The sequence below is a fragment of the Panthera tigris genome, chromosome D1 (assembly GCF_018350195.1).
Source record: "Panthera tigris isolate Pti1 chromosome D1, P.tigris_Pti1_mat1.1, whole genome shotgun sequence".
NCBI lineage: Eukaryota > Metazoa > Chordata > Mammalia > Carnivora > Felidae > Panthera > Panthera tigris.
In genome coordinates this window covers 27,425,207-27,446,661 of record NC_056669.1, presented here as the reverse complement: position 1 = coordinate 27,446,661, position 21,455 = coordinate 27,425,207, and the positions used below count along the sequence as shown (strand labels likewise).

Here is a 21,455-nt window from a genome sequence, read left to right as displayed (position 1 = left end):
GAAGTGTTTGGGTGAGAGAATCTTCATGTGCACAGAAGACAGAAAGATCATTTTGACAAAAACATCTTGGAAAGCCCAGCAAGAAGCTGAGGGAATTAGAGCAGGAATTCTCCCTCTAGGCACCAGGTGGCACTGCAAGTTAAATTGTGCCCATTTGCCTTCTTTGAGGGAGGGTTTATTTTGCAACTACAGGTCCTTGTCTTGGTGGTGATAGGAACAGAAACCATTCCCTGCCTTGCTCCATGATTCAGAAGCTACTTATCTGCCCTCTACTCTGGGCCACTGACTTTTAGATGAGCCCATTTCTTTTATCTTTCACCCTCTCCCCTCTCTCTGATCGGTCTTCAGTGTACACTTGCTTCTCTGAGCAGTATGTACTGCCAGAAGTTGCCCGTTTGAGTGCATGCCACCCCTCAAGGATTCAGTGCTGGAGCTGATTCATCAAGAACAGTTTTAACTCAGAAACCCAGAGTAAACCAGACAGCCTACAGTGATTAAACCAGCTGGACATCTGAAGTTGAAAAAATCTGTTGCTACTCTCTATAAGCTAGTTGGTCCTATACTCAAGGCCTTTTAAGATACCAGAATCCTAGATATATATGTCACTAAGGTAGACATTGTCAATGCTAGATTGCACTGATATTGGGAATCTTATAAACCTCTTAAATGATCAAGGGTATTTCGTTTTGCTTTCAGCCATGGATGGAGATCATTTGTCTCTTTCCTGTTGATTTGGTATTGGAACACAGCCATATGTTAACACTTCAGGTTTGATCTTTACCTCTGTCTTTAGACAGAGACTTCACCAAGTGCCCTGTGGAGGAATAGACCTGTATGGTACTAGAGTAGGGAGGTAGTAGGGGTGACCCGGTGGGAAATACACCTTAGTCTAGTGCTGTAATTATGGCACCGGAGATTTTCTTTGGGGGAATTTAGCCCTTCCTCAGTAAATATATAATCTCTATAACATGGTATGCTTGGTATGGAAATGCAGCTTCAAGGTAAGCCCCTTGACCACCTCCTCCTCTCTCCCCCTTGTTTTCTAACCACAAGTGGTGCCCCCAAAATCCCTACTATGTGGACATCTGGAGTCACCACAGCTCTATTCCATATCCTTAGGATCAGAATGGATAACCTTCTATTTGGAAAGGTTTTAAAATTCAGCCTATAGACAAGAAACTGAAAACAACTACCTTTGGGTTACTCTTCTACCCCTTGTTGTTTTTAGCCTTTTCCAGCTTCCTCCACCCATTTTCACAGTATAATTTGGAACCCTACTATGTCTACTTATTTAAACCCAATCCCTAATTCTCTTCCAGATCATGGCTAAGCGTACTTTAACCTGAGATCTAGTAGAAGTTGGGAGCCAGTCGCATCATGTAGAGCACACACTTACCACTTTTCCATCCTTCAGTTCTCCCTCCTTCTTCCTCTCCGATAGTGGTGGGGTTTGCTCAGAGCAGAACCTGGGCATCCTTCTGTGAGGTAAACTCAACCAGGAACAACAGGGGTTTAGCTGTCAAGACAACAGTGAAATTCCTGCCTTCTGCCCTCCTTTGTGCCCTTGCCTTTCTTTCCAGGGCTCCAGTTCTAAGCATTCCTCTCCGTCTCCCTGTCCTTTCCCCTCCATAGACTCAGTATTCTTCTGAATGGGTGCCCATTTTAATCAGTCTTCCCTTTCCCTGCCTTCCTGCCTTACGTGCTGAGAAAGAAAGGCTCAGCTGCCTGGTGACTGAGAATGACCCAAGCTTGCTGTTCACATGGGAGTGAGGAAAGAAGGAAAGAGAGATTTTGGATCCTGCAGTCCAGCCCTTGCAGTGAAAGTTGCATTGTTTAGTATTATTGAGGTCTTGCTTTAGGAAAGATTCCAAAATATAATCTTCAAATTACCCATAAGCCCCTGTGGTTTCTCTCCAATCTTCTTAAACACACAGGACAAAAGTGGTTCACTGTTCTAATATTTATATCCCTAAGCCTGCCAGGAGGAGAGTCAGTTTGCAAAAGGGAAAACTAAGGCATGAAATGCAAAGCTCACTCAGGACTTTACCATCATTAACTTTGTGAAGAAGGTAAGGCAAGAATTAGCCCATTTTATTAAGAAGGAAGCCAGAACTCTGGTCATTCAAGTGGTCAAGGCAGGTTCAAAACTGTGGCTTTCTAGTGTTATTTCCAGTCATTATAGCACACTGCTTGTATGAAGCCTTTGTAGCTATGGCCACTGAATGTGTCTTTTCCATAGAAGAGTATGAGCTAGTTTATACTCAGTATTGCCTTGAAAACTGTGGTGACGGGAATCTCTTGGGCTTGGAGAAAAGACATGGACTGTTCTAGAGACGCTAAGGAGGCTGCTGGTTGTGAGGCAGATGTTCTGCTGCTGCTTTTACATGGATCAAACAAAGAGCACAGGCAATTGTCCAAGAAGCATGACTTTGATTTTGCCTAGCCTTAGAATCTATCAGCTGTGACTTTTCAGGGCTGGATTATGGTGCATTAGCAACATTATATGCGGCTGAGAAAAGTTGATGGGAAGGTCTTCAGAGGTTTACTAGATTTGTGTAACCAACTTTCAAACTGGAATCCTAAGGGTGTCACAATCCTCAAATCTAGAACAAATTTCTAGAGCTCTCCCTTTGCAATTAGTCTCATTTATCCCATGAACACAGAACCCCTCAAGTGTCTTCCTCTCATTCTGTATTTGTTAGAAAGGTAACCTGACCCTTGCTTTTGGTCACTTTTTACCCAGACGTTCTGCTATTTTCTTCTCCTTACTAGTTTCAAATAATGGGCTGGAATCAGTTTGATGCTGCTCCATCCATCAGGGGCAGTTCCCAAAATACAAGTGTGACTCACAGTCCTCTTAACCCCTTTGCTTTTGTTTGACTTTCAGTTTCTTCCATCCTCTGGGCCTATTTGCCAGGAAAAGTGACAAAACATAGACTGCTGGCAGGTGTCTCTCTTCTCTAGGCTTTATAGAGTGTGCCACATACGAAGCATGGCTGACCCAGTCCCTTCCTTCTACCTCTCTTGCCTTCCAGGGGAATACATAACCAGAGGTGAATTGCATGGATTATTCATGTTTTTTTTGTTTGTTTTTGTTTTTGAGAGAGAGCGCACAAGCAGGGGAGGCACAGGGGGAGAGAGAGAGAAAGAAAGAGAAGGAGGGAGAGAATCTTAAGCAGGCTCCATGCCCAGCACAGATCTTGACATGGGGCTTATCTTGCAACCATGAAATCATGACCTGAGCCAAAATCAAGAATCAGACACTTAATTGACTAAGCCACCCAGGCGCCCCTCATGATGAACTCATGATGAAGTCTAGCTCAGCTGACTTACTACCTGGGATACTTACAACATTTACCCTATACCTGGTGTGTTGGAACACAGTTTAATTTTAATGTTAACCTAAATAAAAGATTATTAGGAAAATAAATCTGCCTAATATTTATGTAAATACATATAAAATGCCAAATACAAAGGATTTCTAGATTGTCCACAATTTTTTTAATCTCTTACTGTCTTCTTCCATAAGCATGAATAATGAGGAGCTTACTGTTCTTTTCTACTCTTACTATTCTTTTCCTGCTTTAAGTTTTGGGATATTTGCCTTTTCCAAAGCTTATTTTAAGCAGTGTGCCATGCTTTTAGACCATTGTCCCATAGAGAGCATTAATTCCCTTAGTAACTAACATTTATTGATTACCCTCTGTGCTAGACACTTCATTAAGTGATCAAAATGCAAAAAAGACCCCAAATTCCTACCCTACAAAATTTAATATCCAGTTGGAGGTGCAATATTATAAATTAGGAATTAGAGTACAAAGTTAGGACTTTAACAAGGACCCTGTAGGTGATTAAGAGAAGTGATAAAGTAATGAACAATGAGAGGCCCAGAGCAGGCTCACAGGAGGATGGCTTCTGAGGCAGGATTGAAACGAGTAGGGAAATGGAGAGCAGACACTGGAGAACAGAGTATTGATGGCAGAGCAGTAAACAGCCTGGTGTATTTATGGTACTCGAAGAAGTCAGGTATGATTAGGAATATATGACGTGCAACGAGAGTGGCCAGATTACATTGAAGAGTCTGATGGGTGCCAACTCATACAGAGCCTTGTGAGCCATTCAGAGAACGTCAAGTTTGTCCCCCATTTGTGGGGAAGCTTCTTACAAAATGTAAACAGGTGATGACATGATTGACTTTGTAACTTAGAAAAATCACCTAAATAGCGCTGCAGAGGATCAGTTGAAGGAGGCAAAGTTAGCACCAGGGAGACAAATTAGGAAAGGGTTGTACTGACAGCAATGAAAGGTGATGAGGAATTGTGATAGAGATGGGAAAGTTTGAAGAATTCGTGAGATGGAGGAGGTAGGATCACCTAGATTTACTAATTGTTTAAATCCTTGGTGTTGCAGGGTCTATGTGGATTCAGAACAGGGAAAAGGAGAAAGAATAACTCTGTTTTCCAGTGTGTAGATTGAGAAGCATGACTGATAGGACAGTATGACATCTTTCCATACAGCACATCTGACTTGTGCTTTAAAAAGTCTGCGGCTGCTCATTAAATCAATAGATTTTTATCTCCTTTTGTGTAAAAATAAGTGATGATATATGAGGAAACATGGACTATATCCCTAGTCATTTTGAGATTTTTAATAGAATACTTAGAGACCCAAGAGCCCAGATTATATTTTCGTCTTTTCTTCTGTCTATAAGTTCTTTTGTCTTTGGAAGACAAAGGGAAATGTGGAATGTATAGCTGGTACAAAGGGAAGATTTTCAAATTTTCTGTTCTTTGGCACATGATACTCACATGGTGGACTCCTGACTATCAAATAGAGCATAACTCAAGGATAATAGAATGTACATGGCAGGAGACCTGTCAATTCAGTGAAGAGCAAGAAGGTAAAAAAAAAATTGTTTAGATAAAGCTAACACTGGATATGAGAACAGACAGAGAATGAGATAAGGAATATTACTGTTTTATATGCCATAATAATGAGTTAACTCAAAAATTTAACACTCAAAGTTACCATGAGAATCGTGGAATAAAATTGATTCAGTATTTGATGGCTTGTTGTATGACTGGCACTATTATAGTAAATGCTGAGGAAGATATCAAAATGAATTCAGTAAGATCCCTTTCCGCAGAACCTTACAGTCTATTCTTTTGGCACCTACAAGAAGCTCAACCAATTTGTGTGGAATAAATGGAATAAACAAACTAAACACAGAATTCCAGTGAGGAAAGAAAAGAATCAAAATCAGATGAAACCAGCTTCGTTAACTGAGATCAGATTCTAGAAGTATGCATATATTTAAAAAGGGGGCAGAAGGGAGGACACACACTGAGTAATGCAAAATAGTAGCAATAGAACTAATAAGAATGTGTCCAGTAAGCTTAAACTCGGAGTTGAATTTGTGGATAAATGTTAGGGGTAAAGGCTTTAAAAAACAACAACAGGAAAAACAAGAAAAGCAAAGAAAGTAAGTTAAATTGTTTGAAACAGATGCTGTAGTATTCACTGGCTACCTTGAGAAAGCATTTATTCATCTGTTCAACAGTAAATTGGCCTGCTGTATGCTAAGCTGTTTAATTTCTGTTTGTTTGTTATTTTTTTCTTGTCAAGGAAAATGGTTTGACAAGAATTGGACAGACATGATTAAACTAGAAGACTAAAATAGAAATGCAGATAAAAGAGCACTTAACCTATTTTGAAGCTCCCATACCTGACCCAGATGAATTATATTCTGTGGAACTGAACATTTGTATTTATCATTGAAGACCTAAGTTCATTAAGAAAATTGGCATATAGGATGTGGTGGGTTGGAGGTGGACAAATATGTTGCCTTTTAAAAAATGGATACAGGTCATTAACCCTGATATTTACCTCTAGAAATTTCTGAAGCAGATTATTAAATAGATGTTTTGTGAACATGCTTGGAGGGAGAAATGGCGAGCCCCAGAAACCAGTATGCGTTCAGTGGGAACATGCCCTGCCTTATTAGCATAGTTTCTGTCTTTCTTTAGCAGGATTATTAAACCATTAAAATGCATTGGTTAGTAAATTGTAGGTGGATTTCCACAAGCTTTGGCCATATTCTTAAAATATCCATGTGGAAAAAATGGGCATATGTGGCCTGAACTATAGTACTTTCAAGTGATTCACGGCTAGTTGAGTTTCTCTAGCCCAAGATACCTATCTAACAAACTGACGGCCTCCTGGAGGGAAATTTTTAGTGATAGAGCATTTTTCTTGTTCTTATCCTGCTCAATTTTTTCATCAGTAAATTTGCAAGTAATTGTAATCTTAGAGGTATAATTAATACTCTGGATGACAAAAATCCAGTTTCAAAAGGTTAGAATAATAGGTCAAAACCAACAAGGTGTATTTAATAGAAATAGAAATAAATGTTATAAATTAGAATTTAGATTTTAGATTCAAAAATTGCACAAGTACAGAAGGGCAAGACTAGGCTTAACAGAGAAGCATGTGATTTTTTGTTAAAGTACATATGTGGAACTAGGGTCCTAGTTGACTACAAAACTCAGTATGAGTCAGTGCTTTGATGTGTGTGCCCAAAAAGCCAACACAGTCTTTGTATTAATAGAAGTATAGTATATGGATCAAGGAAGGCACTAATCCTCTGCATTCTTTCATTCTTTGCTGGTCAGGGCACATCTGGAGGTTGTGTTTTGTTCTGGGTACTCCATTTTAAGAGAGAATAGAAAGCGGCACACACCCAGAGGTTGGAACCAGGATGAGGAACCGTTCATTTCTCTCCTCCATTCTTTAGACCTTTGTTGAGTGTATTCTGTGTGCTCAACTTTGAGGTTATCAGAATCGTGGATATATAACTTGTAACAGAGACTTAGGGGAGAAATAGCAGTTGAGTTTAAAAATACAAAGTGTTTGTTCAGGAACTCTGCCCATTTTTAATTGGATTACTTAGGTTTTTTTGGTGTAGAGCTGTGTAAGTTCTTTATGTACTTTGGATATTAACCCCTTATTGGATATATCACTTGCAAATATCTTCTCTTATTCAGTGTTGTTTGTCATTTTGTTGATGGTTTCCTTCACTGTGTGCAAAGGCCTTTTTTATTTTGGTGTATTACTGATAGTTTAATTTTGCTTTTATTTCCCTTGCCTGAGGAGACATATCTAGAAAAATGTTTCCATGACCAATGTCAGAGAAGTGACTGCCTGTGTTTTTTTCTAGGGTTTTATGGTTTCAAGTCTCACATGTAAGTCTTTGAAACATTTTGAAAGAGATATGACCTGGTAACTTTAAAATTCCTGTTTTTAACTCCAGAGGGTAGAAGCAAGAACAATGACCAGAAGTTACAACGAGGCAGTTTTTGGTTGCCAATATTTAAGAAGCATCTCTAATAAATTGCAGTTATCCTTTTCAGGAATTAAGCAACTTCCCCAAAGTCACATTCCTAATTGGTGGCAGAGCTAAGATGAAAGCCCAGCTTTCTGGATTCACGGACCAGAACCCTTGGGCTCTGCCATGATGTTACACAGGAGATTTCTACTCTGGGAGGAGGTGAGGTAGGGATTGCCTGTTTCCTTCCAGCTATGAAGTTGTATGTTCTTATTATAAACCTTTTGCTATGCAGTAGTCCTTTTTCGTTCTCTGTTTTCATGTGTGAATTGGTTAGATTATTGGAATAGATCACCTCCAAGGTTAAACAGATGATTTCTTTAATTTCCTTCCTTGATTCAAAATGCTTCAGTTTGTAATGCATAATAGTCTTATAACTGTAACTTGTTCATTTCTAATCAAAAACAAAAACTGTGGCTAGATACAGAAGTGTGGAACTCAGGATTCTCAAATCGTGGTGTTTAGGCCATATGTAGTCTTCCCTTGAAACACGTGTTTTAAAGATGTGGATCCATTATTTAAAACATGAAAGCAAAAATCAAAGAAGAAATTGTGTAGACTCCATGGCCATTTTAGATTTCACAATAGTCACTGGAAAAAAGAAACAGGAGTTTCTGGCCCTCAAAGTTCATTTCCTTCCCATTCTTCTTCCAACACAGAGCAGGAAAAGATGGTGACCTAGATACACAGTCAGAGAGCAACAATGCTGAACTTTCTCAGACACAACTGAGTAACCTGGGTCTGGCCAGTTCTAGGACCAAGAAGGCTAGTGAGAGCTGACACGGAGGAACTGTCTGTAAACAAAAGAAGGGGCAATGGCAGGAAGGCAGAGGCCTGGGAAAGGAATCAGAGGGAAGAGAAGTGTTACTTTTATCAGGTGTGATACTGGCAAAAATAACTTGTTTAATGGGAAATGCCCTGGATCCACACCATCACCCTCAAGATCTCCTTTCTCTGCACTCTGTACGTTGGGGCTACTGAGTTAATGAGCAAATACTCATAGGACTGTGGGTACAGAACACAATGTTCATGGTTTATGCCATTGTAAACATTTTACAGGGTACTTGGGGGATGGGTGGAGGGTGGGGAGTGTTTCCAGGAGGCTAAAAATGTAGCTTGGGCTTTTTCCCCCATTTCTTGGAACTCCTCATTCCTTATACTATATCAATGTTTTTCTAACTATTTTTAAACTTCAACCCACAGTAAAAAATGTATTTTACAACAGGACCCACTGTGAACACAACACATGCATGCACACACATCAGTAGGTCCATGTATGAAACAAAAGAGTCCTAAAGCAGGAAATACACTTCTATGTATTCTAAGCTGTTTCTACTTAGATGTTTTTAAATGTTGTCACAAACCAGAGTTGAGTACATGGCCACCTCTAATGCTATTCAGAATTTGAGAAATACTGTGCCACAGCCACCAGAGTTGAAATGACTTTGGAAGTAGCCTGACACATGGCAGCCAAGACCCTAGGTCTAAGTCAGTGATTCCCAACTGGGGAAGATTTTGTCCCTCAGAGGAGATGTGGCAATGTCTGGAAATGTTTGTGATTGTCACACAAGAGGTATCTGGGAGGGCAGAAATGCTTCTAAGTGTTTGATAATGCACAGGACAGCCCTTCACAACAAGGATTTAGCCTAAAATGTCAGTAGTGCCAGAGTTGGAAAACCTGGCTCTGAAGGTAATTGAAATGAGCTGACACTTCTAATCTACTATAGATCTTTTACAACGGCAGAAGCTTTAACCTGATCTTCTTTTACTCTTTTACTTTGAAGTGTATTTGGTACATTAAGGAGTTGGAGTATAATCACCCTTGGATTGTCTACAGAGGTAGCCCAGTTGAAAAAAGGATGAGAGGAATGATTCTGCTGTATCTTTTATTTAGGCTATACCAAGCATTTTTTGTTAGAATATTGTTACTGCTGTTAAGAATATTTTCTCTTTTTTTAATGTTTGTTTATTTTTGAGAGGCAGAGAGAGAGAACACAAGCCAGGGAGAGGCAGAGAGAGAGAGGGAGACAGAGAATCCAAAGCAGGCTCTGAGCTGTCAGCGCAGAGCCCAAATCGGGGCTTGCACTCACAAACCATGAGATCATGATTGGAGCTGAAGTCGGACACTTAACCAACTGAGCCACCAGGCACCCCAAGAATATTTTCTATGTTATGATTTCACTCTCCTTCTCCCCCTGTCCTCCCCATTAGGCTCACTTACCCACGGCCCCTCCTCACTCAGCCATAGAAGCTCTTAGCAGAGAAGAGAAGGGAATTTGGCTAATTAGATTAGACATGGTCCCTTAAGCTTTCTCCCCTTACTTGTGAGAGTTGATTCTGTTGTTTTGATGGGAAATGACCTTGTGCTAACCTTGAGGTGCTGTCTTAAGCCCTAGTATTAAACTGTCTCCTTTTTAGCCACTGCTCCATTCCTCTATCTGTAGCTATTTCAGACCAGGTTCTTGTGAACACGGATAGACTTGCACTCCCAGTGTAATGAAAAGCCCTAATCTCCACATCCTCCCTCCTTCCGTGTCTGGCATCAGAGAAGCTCATGAATATCTCAGTGTCAATCTGTTGTTGCTTCTTTCTCACTTTATTGGCTATTTCTGGGCCCACTAGTAAGGCTGCCATGTGCTCTGAATCATTCAGAGATGGCCTCATAGAGCAGACCTGGTTTGGCTTTTTTTCTTCTTCTTCTTATTGGGGAAAAGGTAGGATGGTAGGAGGAGATATCTCTAAACCAAATAACAGAACTGGAATAGTAGTAGAAAATAAAACCAATGCTATTTGTGGATGTTCGCTACCATATTTATTTTAGCATATTTACCTCATGCATCTTGAATTACATAAACAATAACATTTGTATTTAGTAAATGAATTCTTATAAATAATTTATAATAAATAGACTGAGAGATATGTGTTTGTGTCCACATTGAAACTTCAGATTTCTGTTAGCATAATAGTAAGTGGTACCAGCAGATTCCAGAAACTGATACTGGAAAAGCTCCTGTGGTACCTTGGACTTCAGACACATGCATTCCATTCCTTTTGCTTCAAGAGAACTACCGGGATACAGATTTCTTTTTAACTTTCCCACTTGTAAGTTAGGAATAGAAAGACAGCATGTGGAATAGAGAGATGAAGGGAACTAATAAGCTAAGGCATTAGTCTCTCTTTTAATTTTCCAGTGCTTAATCTCTTCACCTTCTCTAGCCCGGTTTCAGAGTGAACAGACCAATATGAAGGGAATCAGTAAGACTAGATAAAGCACTGTGGTGGTATGTGTGGAGCTCTACTCTGGAGAAGGATGATAGAATAAGAGGAAGGGAAAAGGGGGATGGAAAGGGGAGAAGAGATCATTGGATGAAGAAACCCCTGCCTTCTTTGTTGTCATCAGTTGTTGGTTCTGTGCTAGGTGTTAGGCAAGGTAAATAATACAGAATCCCTGAATCTGGTCATTTACAACTTAAGAAAGGCATTTTGTGTAATAATAAAGCATGCCTTAGAAATTGTTCTAAAGCTCACAGATTTTTTCTGTTCTGTCTGAGGCGCAGGGCAATTTGGGTGGTGGTGGTAGTCGGCACTGGTCATTTTCTTGGTTTTGGCTTTATGATTTTTTTTCCTTCTACCTTGGGATGCTCATCATTCACAATAAGATACCATATCTCAGGAGTTCTGTGAGCACGAAAGGTTTTGCTGCCCTGCCTCTTTTCCATGGGCTGTCTGGGGCTAGAAAATGAAACATGGCTAACCCTAGATGTCCAGGAGAAAGCCTGTTTTCTTAGAGGAAGAGAGGTAGGAGGAACCTGGGCAAGAGGAGAATCTTGAAAAGGGTGAATGTTTAAATCTGCGTGGTACAAGTGTGTGTGGTTGGTGTCTTTTACCTTCAGGGTATGAAGAAGCCTGAGGGTAAGAGAAACCACAGCACCTTGCAGGTAGAAGCCACTTTGTACATTACATTCCTCTTTTTAGACATGCAGTTTGTTTCGTTTCCACCAATTTGTACAAGTCCTATACTTTCTCATATTCCTTACATTCCTGGGAATAACTTGTTGATCACTTCTGTGCCTCAGGGTTTATAGTGGTTGACAGTTTCTTTATCAGCAGTTGACATTTACTTGGAGACCTTAGTTCTCTTTGTCAGTTCCACTTAGCTCCCACAACTTGAGTTGACTCACTGACTCATCCTCATCATCAAGGGCCTTATTTTTACTTTTCCCTACTTTGTTTCTCCTTCCCAACATTCCCATTTAGGGTTCGATAAGTTGTAGTTCTATAGATTTGCATACATTTATACACTCATATTTTGCCATGTGCCAAAATTTGTTTTGCACCCAGCTGGTATGCTTGAGTCACGAAGTCACAATGGAAGAGAACAAAAAGGACATCCTTGCCATAATGCAGTGGTGCAAGGGCCTGTTCCTATCAGGTGAATTAAGGTTAATTCAAAACAATCAGACTCCTATATTGTAAGACGTGCCCAGAAGATGACCGAGGTCCCCAGATTTACTGTTCAGTATTCTGCTCTAAGAAGGGTTGAGCAGATGCTGAGATAGATACCTTTGAAGAGTGGAGTCACAGGCATCACTGGCCCCAGAGAACAAGAATAAGGGTACACTGGCTTATGTGCAAATGGGAATGAGAAGCTGAGCTAGAACTAATTCCAGGCAAAGGTTTCTGGTTTAAGATTCTCCTGGCTTTTTTGGAGGACTTCAAGATTTTGGTTTTCACTCCAATGAAACCAGTTGCTCAGATGAGACCCTAGTGCACATCATTCACCTTAGCAGAAGTCACACAAGTATTTGTGGCCTGAGGTGAAGAACGAGAGTTGGGTCACTTGATTCCCTGCAGATAATCTGATCAGGCCATTGCATACACCTCCCTTTGCTGACCCTTTTCTATAAACAGGAACAGAAATTCTTGCTACTGGATCCCTTTCATCAGGCGTCTTAGGCTCGCTGAATGAAAAGCCCTATAAAAAGGAGATGCAGCCCTAATAATATCAAATACGATCGTGATGGCTATTTTGGGCAAGAGCAGCTTTGTGCCGCTCTTGATCTCCATCGGTGTCTGCCATTCCTGCCCTGCCATTACCTTTCAGACTTCCTATTCTTAGAATCATTTGTGAGCCCTCGGCTTGGGGGATTGCAGCCCCCAAGGCTGGAATGCCTAGCTTGAGTGGAATGCAGACTGTCTGGCAGAGTGGAGGTTAAATAAAGTTTGCCTTGGCAGCCCCCTCTGCTCTTGGATGGGCGACAAGTAACTCGGGTATAGGAGCAATGGCATGAGCTGCCATGTGGTGCAGGACCAAATAGAGTAGAAGTGGTTGATGGTCCATCCGTTATAATCATAGCCTTGTCAGGCTCAGCCCTGCTCCATACTGAGGAGACTTGGCAGGCTTGACCCTCAGCTAGTAACCATATTGCTCTGAAGAAATGCAGGAACAAATAAAGAATAAGGGGGAAATGACTGCAGGAACTGCAGATTTAGTAAGTTTGCCCCCTCAGAGTTATTGCCTCATTTTTGAATGTGAGATAAAGGGGGAAATTTTCATTGTAATAAGAACTATCGCTAGTCAATCAGCAGGACTTTCTTGAGCACCAGGGCACTACGGGAAACTTTTTAAAAGTATAAGACATATAGAAATCTTGTGGTGCTTATACTTTAGTTGGAAAAGTAAAGCTGTAAGCACATGAGAAAATAATTTATATTCTAGAGTAAATTATTAGTTCCAAATCTATACTGTAGAACTAAGTGCTGAAGGAAGTCTAAGAGGAAAGAGAACACTTCTAGCTGGAATGGTCAAGCAGAATTTTGTGGAGGAGGTGGGGCTAAGCAGGTCTTGCTAGGATGGCAGACTTGTACTGGAAAGAAGAGGGCCTTGTCAGTGAGCAGACTGTTACAAGCAAAAGATGGATGTAGGACACTCTTAGAACAGCTCATGGGTCCATGAAGAGCCTGGATGTGCCACACCCTGGATGTGGACAGGGTGGCAAAGGAGAGGGATTTATCTAAAATCACCAAACCCTTAGCTGGAAAGGCAGCATGTGCACCTTGCTGAGAAATGACAGAACTTCCCACTAGAAGACAGTTGGAAAGCTCCAGCCCTGCCAGATACTGGGGCCCTCCTACTGCTCTGTTCTGTGCAACCTCTAATACAACATGCAGTTCCTATCGGACACACAGTAAATAACAGTATTATTACTATTACTCATCTTCAAAGTCTGTGGTGCCGAGTTATTAAATTGGCTGGGTTTCATTTGTGAGAGTTGCCACTGCCTTCACTTTGCTCTGTGCTGATTGCTCACATGATTCACACCTTTCTGCAGTCCTTCCTTCAGATTTATCTGACCATTCTCTCTTCCACCACAGGTGGCTGGAGGTACAAGTGGCTAATCTAACATGTCCACAACGCTGGGTGCAGTACCTCCGACTTCTTCAGGAGTCCATCTGGCCTGGTGGGGTTTTGCCTAAGTATCCACGGCCTGTAAGGACCCAGGAGCAGAAAGTGGCTGCTGAAAAACAGGCTTTGCAGAGCCTGATGGGAATCCTGCCAGGTAATTGGATGATGAAATAAGTTATACTGATGATTAGTCCTTTCTCATCTGGCTTTGCCACCATTACCCCACACCCATTCCCATTTTTAAAAGGGCTTAAATGTGATTAGACTGTTGACCCACCATTTCTCAGGCCAACAGGAAAATGATCGGGGCCGCAATTCTTTTATCCCTCATTCAAGTGATGCTGAGGGAATAGAAGGAATCACTGAGACCACACCGTAAATAGTAGGTGAGAATCCTGCAGATACTTGAGATAATAACAGCTCTTCCTACACCACAGAGGCAGGTCTCAGAACTATTCCCACCAGATGAAGATCTCAGGTTCTCTGCCAATTCATGGTTTTTGGACCAGGGAAGAAAATGATATGTGCCATAGAAGCTTGGCCTTGATAAATTGGGGTCATTGAATAAAGTACCTGGTTATTAGCAGTAGATAAAAACAAACTCTGGAGAGGACTTTTTTTCCTTTACTTTCTATAGACTTTTAGAAGGCAGGAAAGGCAATTTGTTGCCTGTCGCTGTGCTATGGTAACCAGGGTACAGTAGTAAACTCTTAACTCTTAAAACAATTTTATATACTCTTATTAACCTCTGCTCTCCACCCTAAACTGTTACATCAGAAGTACCTGAACTTTAGGGGTGCCTGGGTGGCTCAGTAGTTTGAGTGTCTGCCTGTTGATTTCGGCACAGGTTATGATCCCAGGGTCGTGGGATCAAGCCCCACATCGGGCTCCATGCTGAGAGTGGAGCCTGCTTAAGATTCTCTCTCTCTCTCTCTCTCTCTCTCTCTCTCTCTCTCTCTCTCTCTCTGCCCCTCCCCTACTCATGCATATGCTCTATCTCTCTCTCTCTCTCTTAAAAGAAAAAAAAAATCCTGCACTTTAATGACTGGTTACAGAATTATTTCTTGAGGCCCATTCTTATTTAAACACTTGAGAAACATTTCTCTTAGCTTTTCCCTGTTTTAGTTTGACTATGTAGTTCAGAAGTTTGCCAGAAATACCTCCTTGAATAAAGATGGCAGATATCATGAGATAATCTCCTTAGAATCTAAGGCTTCCACGGTAGCACTGAAACCACATCTGCTTTTTCCTCTTCAGATATTGTAGTAGAAATCCTGGGGGTGAACAAATGCCAGCTGAGCTGGAGTCTAGTCTTGGAGTCACTACAGCAACCCGTCATCAACAGGTAGGCTGAAGACGTATGTATACTCAGCATCACCACAGCTGAAGCCATCTCTGGTCTCAGAGGTGTCCACGATTTCTAAGTGTGCAACCCACATTGAGAAGAATAGAACTGCAGTCTTTGTTTGCCCTGGGCCCTGACTGCAGGGTGTGATGTCCAGATCCACACATACTAAGAAAAACCTACACTGACAGCTTCATATGTCACTGACAGGTCATATAATTTCCAGCTCTACATTCAAGGCTGCACAGCAAAGCTGAATAGTATTACAATCAGGAATTGTCTTTGCTTAATATGAAGTAGACAAGATAATAAGGTTTGGCTCTGATAAAGGGACCAGAAATATTGGGTGAATACTCCTGGAATAATCCAGAAGAGGTAGGTATTTCCCTGGCTGGTGCCTTGGGATATAGTGCTTCTGAAAAGTATTTAGGACTTCCAGTCCTTTCTCAAACCCTGTCCCAAAGCAGACTGCATCGATTAACTGTCACTACTTAAGGGCCCTGGCTTTTGCTTCATTGTCTGTAAGGTCACCCATAGATCTATGATGATTAATTATGAGAAACAGCCATAGTCAGAAGCTCTGAAAATTCTTAGTAAGTTGATATCACAAAGATTTTCCCTACTTCACAGTTTTTCAGAGTAGTACTGATCTGCTAATGCAGCTATATAAATAAATGTGGAGTTTCCTAAAATCTAGTCTCAAGTTCTATTTCTACCTCTCTTGCGGTCATAACCTTTATTCGCAAACTTTTATTTCATGGCGGAGGCTTCATCAAGCTATTGAAATTTAGAGTTCACTAAGGATATCAGTAATGGGCAAGGAGGGGAAGGGAGAATAAATGTCATAAACAGGGATCTGGTGTCTGTTGACCGAGCCAGACCCTCCTCTAAGTTGTTTTGTCCATTTGTTTCAGGCATTTGATTTACTGCCTTTGGGACATCATCCTGGAATTCTTGGATCTCAGTGCCTCTGTTGAGGAGTCTACCATAACCACCTCTGCCTCAGATACCCCAGGCAACCCCAGGAGAATGGGTGTCTCCCCTTAGCCATAGGTTATTTGCTCATTCTTTGAAGGCTAGGAAAGGAGAGTTGTTCTCCCACCCCATGACCAGTCAGGAAACCTGTGATCTCTGAAACTGGGCTGTAACTCAGAAGGGGCACAGTTCTTCCCTAGCTCTACTCCATTTGTAGCAGGTGATGGGAGAAATATGTACCAATCGCATGCGTATCCATTCCCATACCTTTTTTTGTAATGTTTGGATTGTTGCTAGTGGAAAAGGAATCCGTGAGGTAGAAGAATGAGCCCCTTTTGCCTCCTCTTTGCCCTCCTTCCTAAGGTTGTTTGACAGGAGCCTGGCCCTGTATATACATGTTCCTAATCCATTAACACAAGTTGAGATAGACCAAGAGAAAACTGGTAACCAGATTTCTTGGAGGAGTAGACAATCTTCTAGAGCTCTCTGTTCCCACTAAGAAACTGAAAATTCATTCAGGTCCACCCTTGAAAGCCAGATCCTCTGAGTTCTATCTAGTTTCTCAACAATTCCAGAAGAAGGAGGGAAAACATTTCTCAAGGGACTTTTTGCTGATGGGCTATTTCCCAACACATCAGTCCTAGGGAGGATATCATTGAAGGCTGCTTCCATGGGTGGCTACACTTTTCCTGTTCAGAAGACTTCAAAGTGGACTGCTAAAGCTTCTGGGTAGATCCACCCCACCCTCCACACCCTTTCCTGAAAGGAGTTGCATCAGATTTTATTTATTAGCTTTCCTCCTAACCCCTCTCCAAGAACAGTTGAGTTTTGGTCTTTGTGAACTTCTCTCTGTCTTCCTTCAGCAGAATCATATGGCAAGTTGCTTAGTCAGCCCAGTGCTTCCAAAGGGAAGGGAAAGGCTTGTTCCTGCTCTGTGCCTGGGAATGTGCCCAAAGAGGAGGGAACCCAGGGGAAGTACAGGGCTTCTCTTTTCACAGGTAGGGGACTTTTTCACAGGCAGGGGACTTTTAACTTGAACCGATAATATTAGCAAACCTGTAATGGATTGATTACCACAAAATGCTTTAAACAGGAAGTACTGTTCTTAAGATTATAATTAGTCTTTAGGAACACTTGAAGATGGAGGCAAAGGTACTATATCAGACACTAGTGTCTTAGAAGAATGGAACAATTAGGAGAAACTGTTGGTAGGAAAGAGGCAGACAGAAAGTCACAAGGGAAGTACTATACATTAAATTCATGTGAGTAGCTGACAGGGTTTAAGACCTTTGCCCCCCCTCATTCCTTTAGCTTTGCACTTGCCTATTAGTGCCCTGCTGTCACTGAATTATGGATCCTCCCATTTAGAAGGGGATCTTGGGGTAAGACAGCAAGGAGATGGATCTAGAACAAGTGTCAGGTTCCCTTAGACTCTGAAGTAGATGATGTACACAAAATTAAAGTGGTTTATGGGAGAAAGTTGTGTAATCTTTTACTTTTTTTTTTTTTTTTTAAATACCCCTTGGGAGGCTTTTACCTATAAAATGTGTTCTGCTGTAATCAGAAGGCTTTAGTTAGGCTATTATTGCCTAAGGACAGGGAGATGAATGAGATCATGTCTCATGGCACCTTCTAGCCTTAAAATTTGATTGTTACAGCGACTTTATGGCTCCGAAACTTCTTTCACCCTGGACACTCACAGGCAGAAAGAATTCGGCATTTCTAGCTTTAGTAATTACGTATTTGCAGGATTACAGGGGTTCCAGTCTCCCATATTGAAGTGGATCCTTCACCTTTTTCAACTATGGGGCCGATGCTCTTTGGGATAGGTACAGGTGGCCAGCTCATTTCTGCTACCCTTCTCTCTTCATACTTTACCCTCACAGGTACTTAGCCACCTATACTGCTTTGAATCTGTGCTACTAGTTCTGGCTCAGATGTCATACAAAGCCAGTCCATAAGCTGACACACCATAAAATCCTTGTGGCTGTAACATCTAAGGAATCTTTTGACACTGCCATTGTATTTCATTTTACGTAAGAGATCCCATCCCTGTTTTCTATGTCCCAAAATATGAGTTGTCTTCAGATCCTCCTGCCCAGAAGGGAAATAATGGATATCACCAAGGAAATAAATAATCAAAGCCCATCTGATCTTGAAATAACCTGTCAAGTTTGGGTAGAAGGGACAGACTGCAAGGGAGATCAGCATTTGGGAGAGAGCCACAGGTATTAGGAAAAGATGCTGTTGGCTGAATGATAAAAGGCAATGAAAAATTGGGTCTGCACTAACCCAGAACATTCCTGAATTTTCTTTTGCCCTACCCAGCACGTTCATTTCCAGTTGCTCCTAATACCCAACAGCAGTTGTTAGGTTCTGGGTGGAGTAAAATATGTATAAACATGGTCCGTGGCTATATGAGTCAGGATGCTTTGGACTGAAAGGAAACTAATAGGAAAATTTATTTTCTTCCATAAGATCAGTACCTGAGTAGGTAAGTACCACAGTAGGTAAGCTTGATGGATTCAGCAACTCTGACCCCATAATGGGCCCAGAATATTCGCATCTTTCTTTTCTGCCATCATAAACATGTTTTTTCTGTTCTCAGACTGCCTACCTTCAGGGTTGCTGCAGTTTGGGGCATCACATTCATACATAAAATGTGAAAGAACAGGGGCACCTCTTCCATCTTTTCTTTTCTTTTCTTTTCTTTTCGTTTCTTTTTTTAACATTTACTTATTTTTGAGAGAGCACAAGTCGAGGAGGGGCAGAGAGAGAAGGAGACACGATCCCAAGCAGGCTCCAGTCTCTGAGCTGTCAGCACAGAGCTTGACCAGGGCTCAAACTCACAAACTGTGAGATCATGAGCTGAGCCAAGGTTGGATGCTCAATTGTCTGAGCCACCCAGGCGCCCCCATGTTTTCTTTTAAAGAATGAAGAAACCTTTTCCTAGAAGTCCTTCAAGAATGCTCATGACTCACTGGTCAGAACTGTTCACCCTGAGCCAATCCACTGTCACTGAAAATGGCATTACCTGGTTGACTTGCAATAGTATTTACCCCACCAGAGAGGAGATCACCCCCCAGGAAAGTTAATACCTAAAAAAACCATTAGATGTTAGCAAGGAAGAAACAGAGAATGTGTGTTAATAGTATTCTATCATCTGTTACAACATCAACAAACCCCCATGGCCCTAAAAATATATGGTACCAGGTAAGAGAGAATATTTGCTGAAGGCACCACTTGGAGCACTTCATCTACATTAACTTATTCAACCTTGTAAAGTAGGTTCTGTCATATGTCCCCATTTTATAGATGAGGAACACAAGGCACAGAGAGATTGTGAGTTGCCCAGTCACTTGCAAGGAAATGGCAGAGCCTAGATACAGATTTTGCCAGTCTACCCTCAACCCTACATGCATAACCATTACACTAGTCTATGTTTCTTCTTACAAAGCAAAATAAGACCAGGTTCTCACTTGTAAGGAGCTTACAATCTAGTAAAGAAGTGTGCAAACTTTTCGGTAAAGGAGCAGAGAATGAATACAGGCTTTGTGGCCATATGGTGGTCTCTTTTGCAACTACTGAGCTCTTCCATTGTAACACAAAAGCAGCCATAGACAATACATACAGAAATGACTGTGGCTATGTTCCAACAAAACTTTATTTACAAAAACAGGTAGCTGACCGAATGTGGCCCATGAGTCATTTGCAGACCTCCTGTCTAATGAGTTAGAACAGTGCTTATCAAACTTCAATGTCCGTGTGATTCAGCTGGGATCTTGTTAAAGAATATGCTGCATTTTTAACAAGCTCCCCAATGTATGCCATTGAGAATGTGGATCTTCTACCACATGCTGAGTATCAAGGGATTAGAACATGGGCAACTCTTCATCGAGTGTGATTAATCCACTACTAAATATTTAGGAAGGGCACTTAATTGAGAGTGGAGGACCAAGGAAAGCCTGAGATAATAATATCTGAATTGACTCCTGAAAGATTCATGAGAATTAGCCAGTGAAAACATGGGGAAGGTGTCCAGATGGAGGGAACAATGTGTGCAAAGGCAGTCATCACAGGAAGACAAATACCATATGATCCTGTGTATCCAAGGTACCTAGAGTGGTCAGCCTCACAGAAACAGTAGAAATGTGGTTGTCAGGGACTAGAGAGGAGGATGGGGAGTGTGTAATGGGTACGGAGTTTTAGTGTTACAAAATGAAAAAGTCCTGGAGATCTGTTTTACAACAGTATCAATCGATGTGACGCTACTGAGCTGTACACTGAAAGTGGGTAAGATGGTAAATTTTACATTATGTGTGTTTTACTACAATCAAGAAATTTAAAATTAAAGCCATGGAGAGCTACAAGTGGCACAGCAGAGTGGGAGCGCAGGCTGCGGGGAGGGGGGTGGAGAGAGGGGGTGCTGGGAGAGGGCCTGTCTAGTGTGACATGCTCAGGAACCTGGTGCTGTTCTCCCTCTACACAGTGGGGAATTGTTGAGGAATCTTCCAGAGGAGTATTTCTCATCAAAATTAACAGTTCCTGTTTACGGGACACATGGTGGTATAAAAGGTAAACAGCCTTTCTTAGTCCTGCCCCTTGGATTTGACCCCTGTCTCCGTCACCTTCTGACCCTCCTTAATTTCTTCGAGTCTGTTCCTACTCTTTCTTACATATAAGGTGGCTTCAGGATCTATAGAGTATAATGAGCTGAAGTGACAACAGCCTGACTGAAACCTAGCTCTGTCACTTAATCAGCTGTGAAGATGTGGTCAGGTAACTTAGCTTCACTGAGACTTAAATTTCTCTCTCAGAAAAAGGGACAAATACAACCATTTTGAGAAGTGAATTGTAAGAACAAGCTTTATAAAACACAAGAGCTATGCCATAGAAACATCAGTGGTATTATTATCCTGCTGTCCTGCTGTCTGAGGGACAGTTGGGAGATGCCTTGATTCACATACCATGGAGCCACACTGTCCTCTACCAAGCCTCAGTTCCCCAGCCCTCTAAGAACCTGCTGTTTATCTCGGTCTTCTTTGCACTGGGGCAATATGTGTTTTCCCAGGAGGAGGAAAGGAAGGTTAGCCAACCCTGCTGGATGCAAATGGGAATGGGAACCAACCAGGGGCAGGAGTGGTTAATTGGGGAGCAAAGGAAACCATGATGCTTTTGTAGTTAAAGGCCTAACTGGGCAAGCTCTTCCATCACTTGGCATCTCCATTTCCTTTCCACTGAGAGTGCCAGAAATAACAGGGCAGTAGTTGCTTTCACTGCCTTTGTGGACAAGAGAATGAAACCATTGCAGGGGGAATTTCTGCTAACAAACCCCCGCCATTCTG

General features: G+C 41.6%; 1 protein-coding gene across 3 annotated transcripts in view; it reads left to right on the top strand.

Moving 5' to 3' along the window:
* The window catches only part of SNX19 (sorting nexin 19), a 39,235-nt gene extending 21,646 nt beyond the window's left edge, over positions 1–17,589 (top strand). Inside the window, exons 9-11 of one of the 3 annotated variants that reach the window (XM_007082674.3) lie at positions 13,760–13,944; positions 15,048–15,135; positions 16,050–17,589. In XM_007082674.3, coding sequence (XP_007082736.1) covers positions 13,760–13,944; positions 15,048–15,135; positions 16,050–16,182 — 406 coding nt within the window. In that variant the 3' untranslated portion in view covers positions 16,183–17,589. Of the gene's footprint in view, positions 1–7,409; positions 7,552–13,759; positions 13,945–15,047; positions 15,136–16,049 lie in introns of those variants that run through there. The other 2 variants (XR_445075.2, XM_042957816.1) reach the window with 2 other exon arrangements.
* The last annotated feature ends 3,866 nt before the right edge of the window (positions 17,590–21,455 follow it).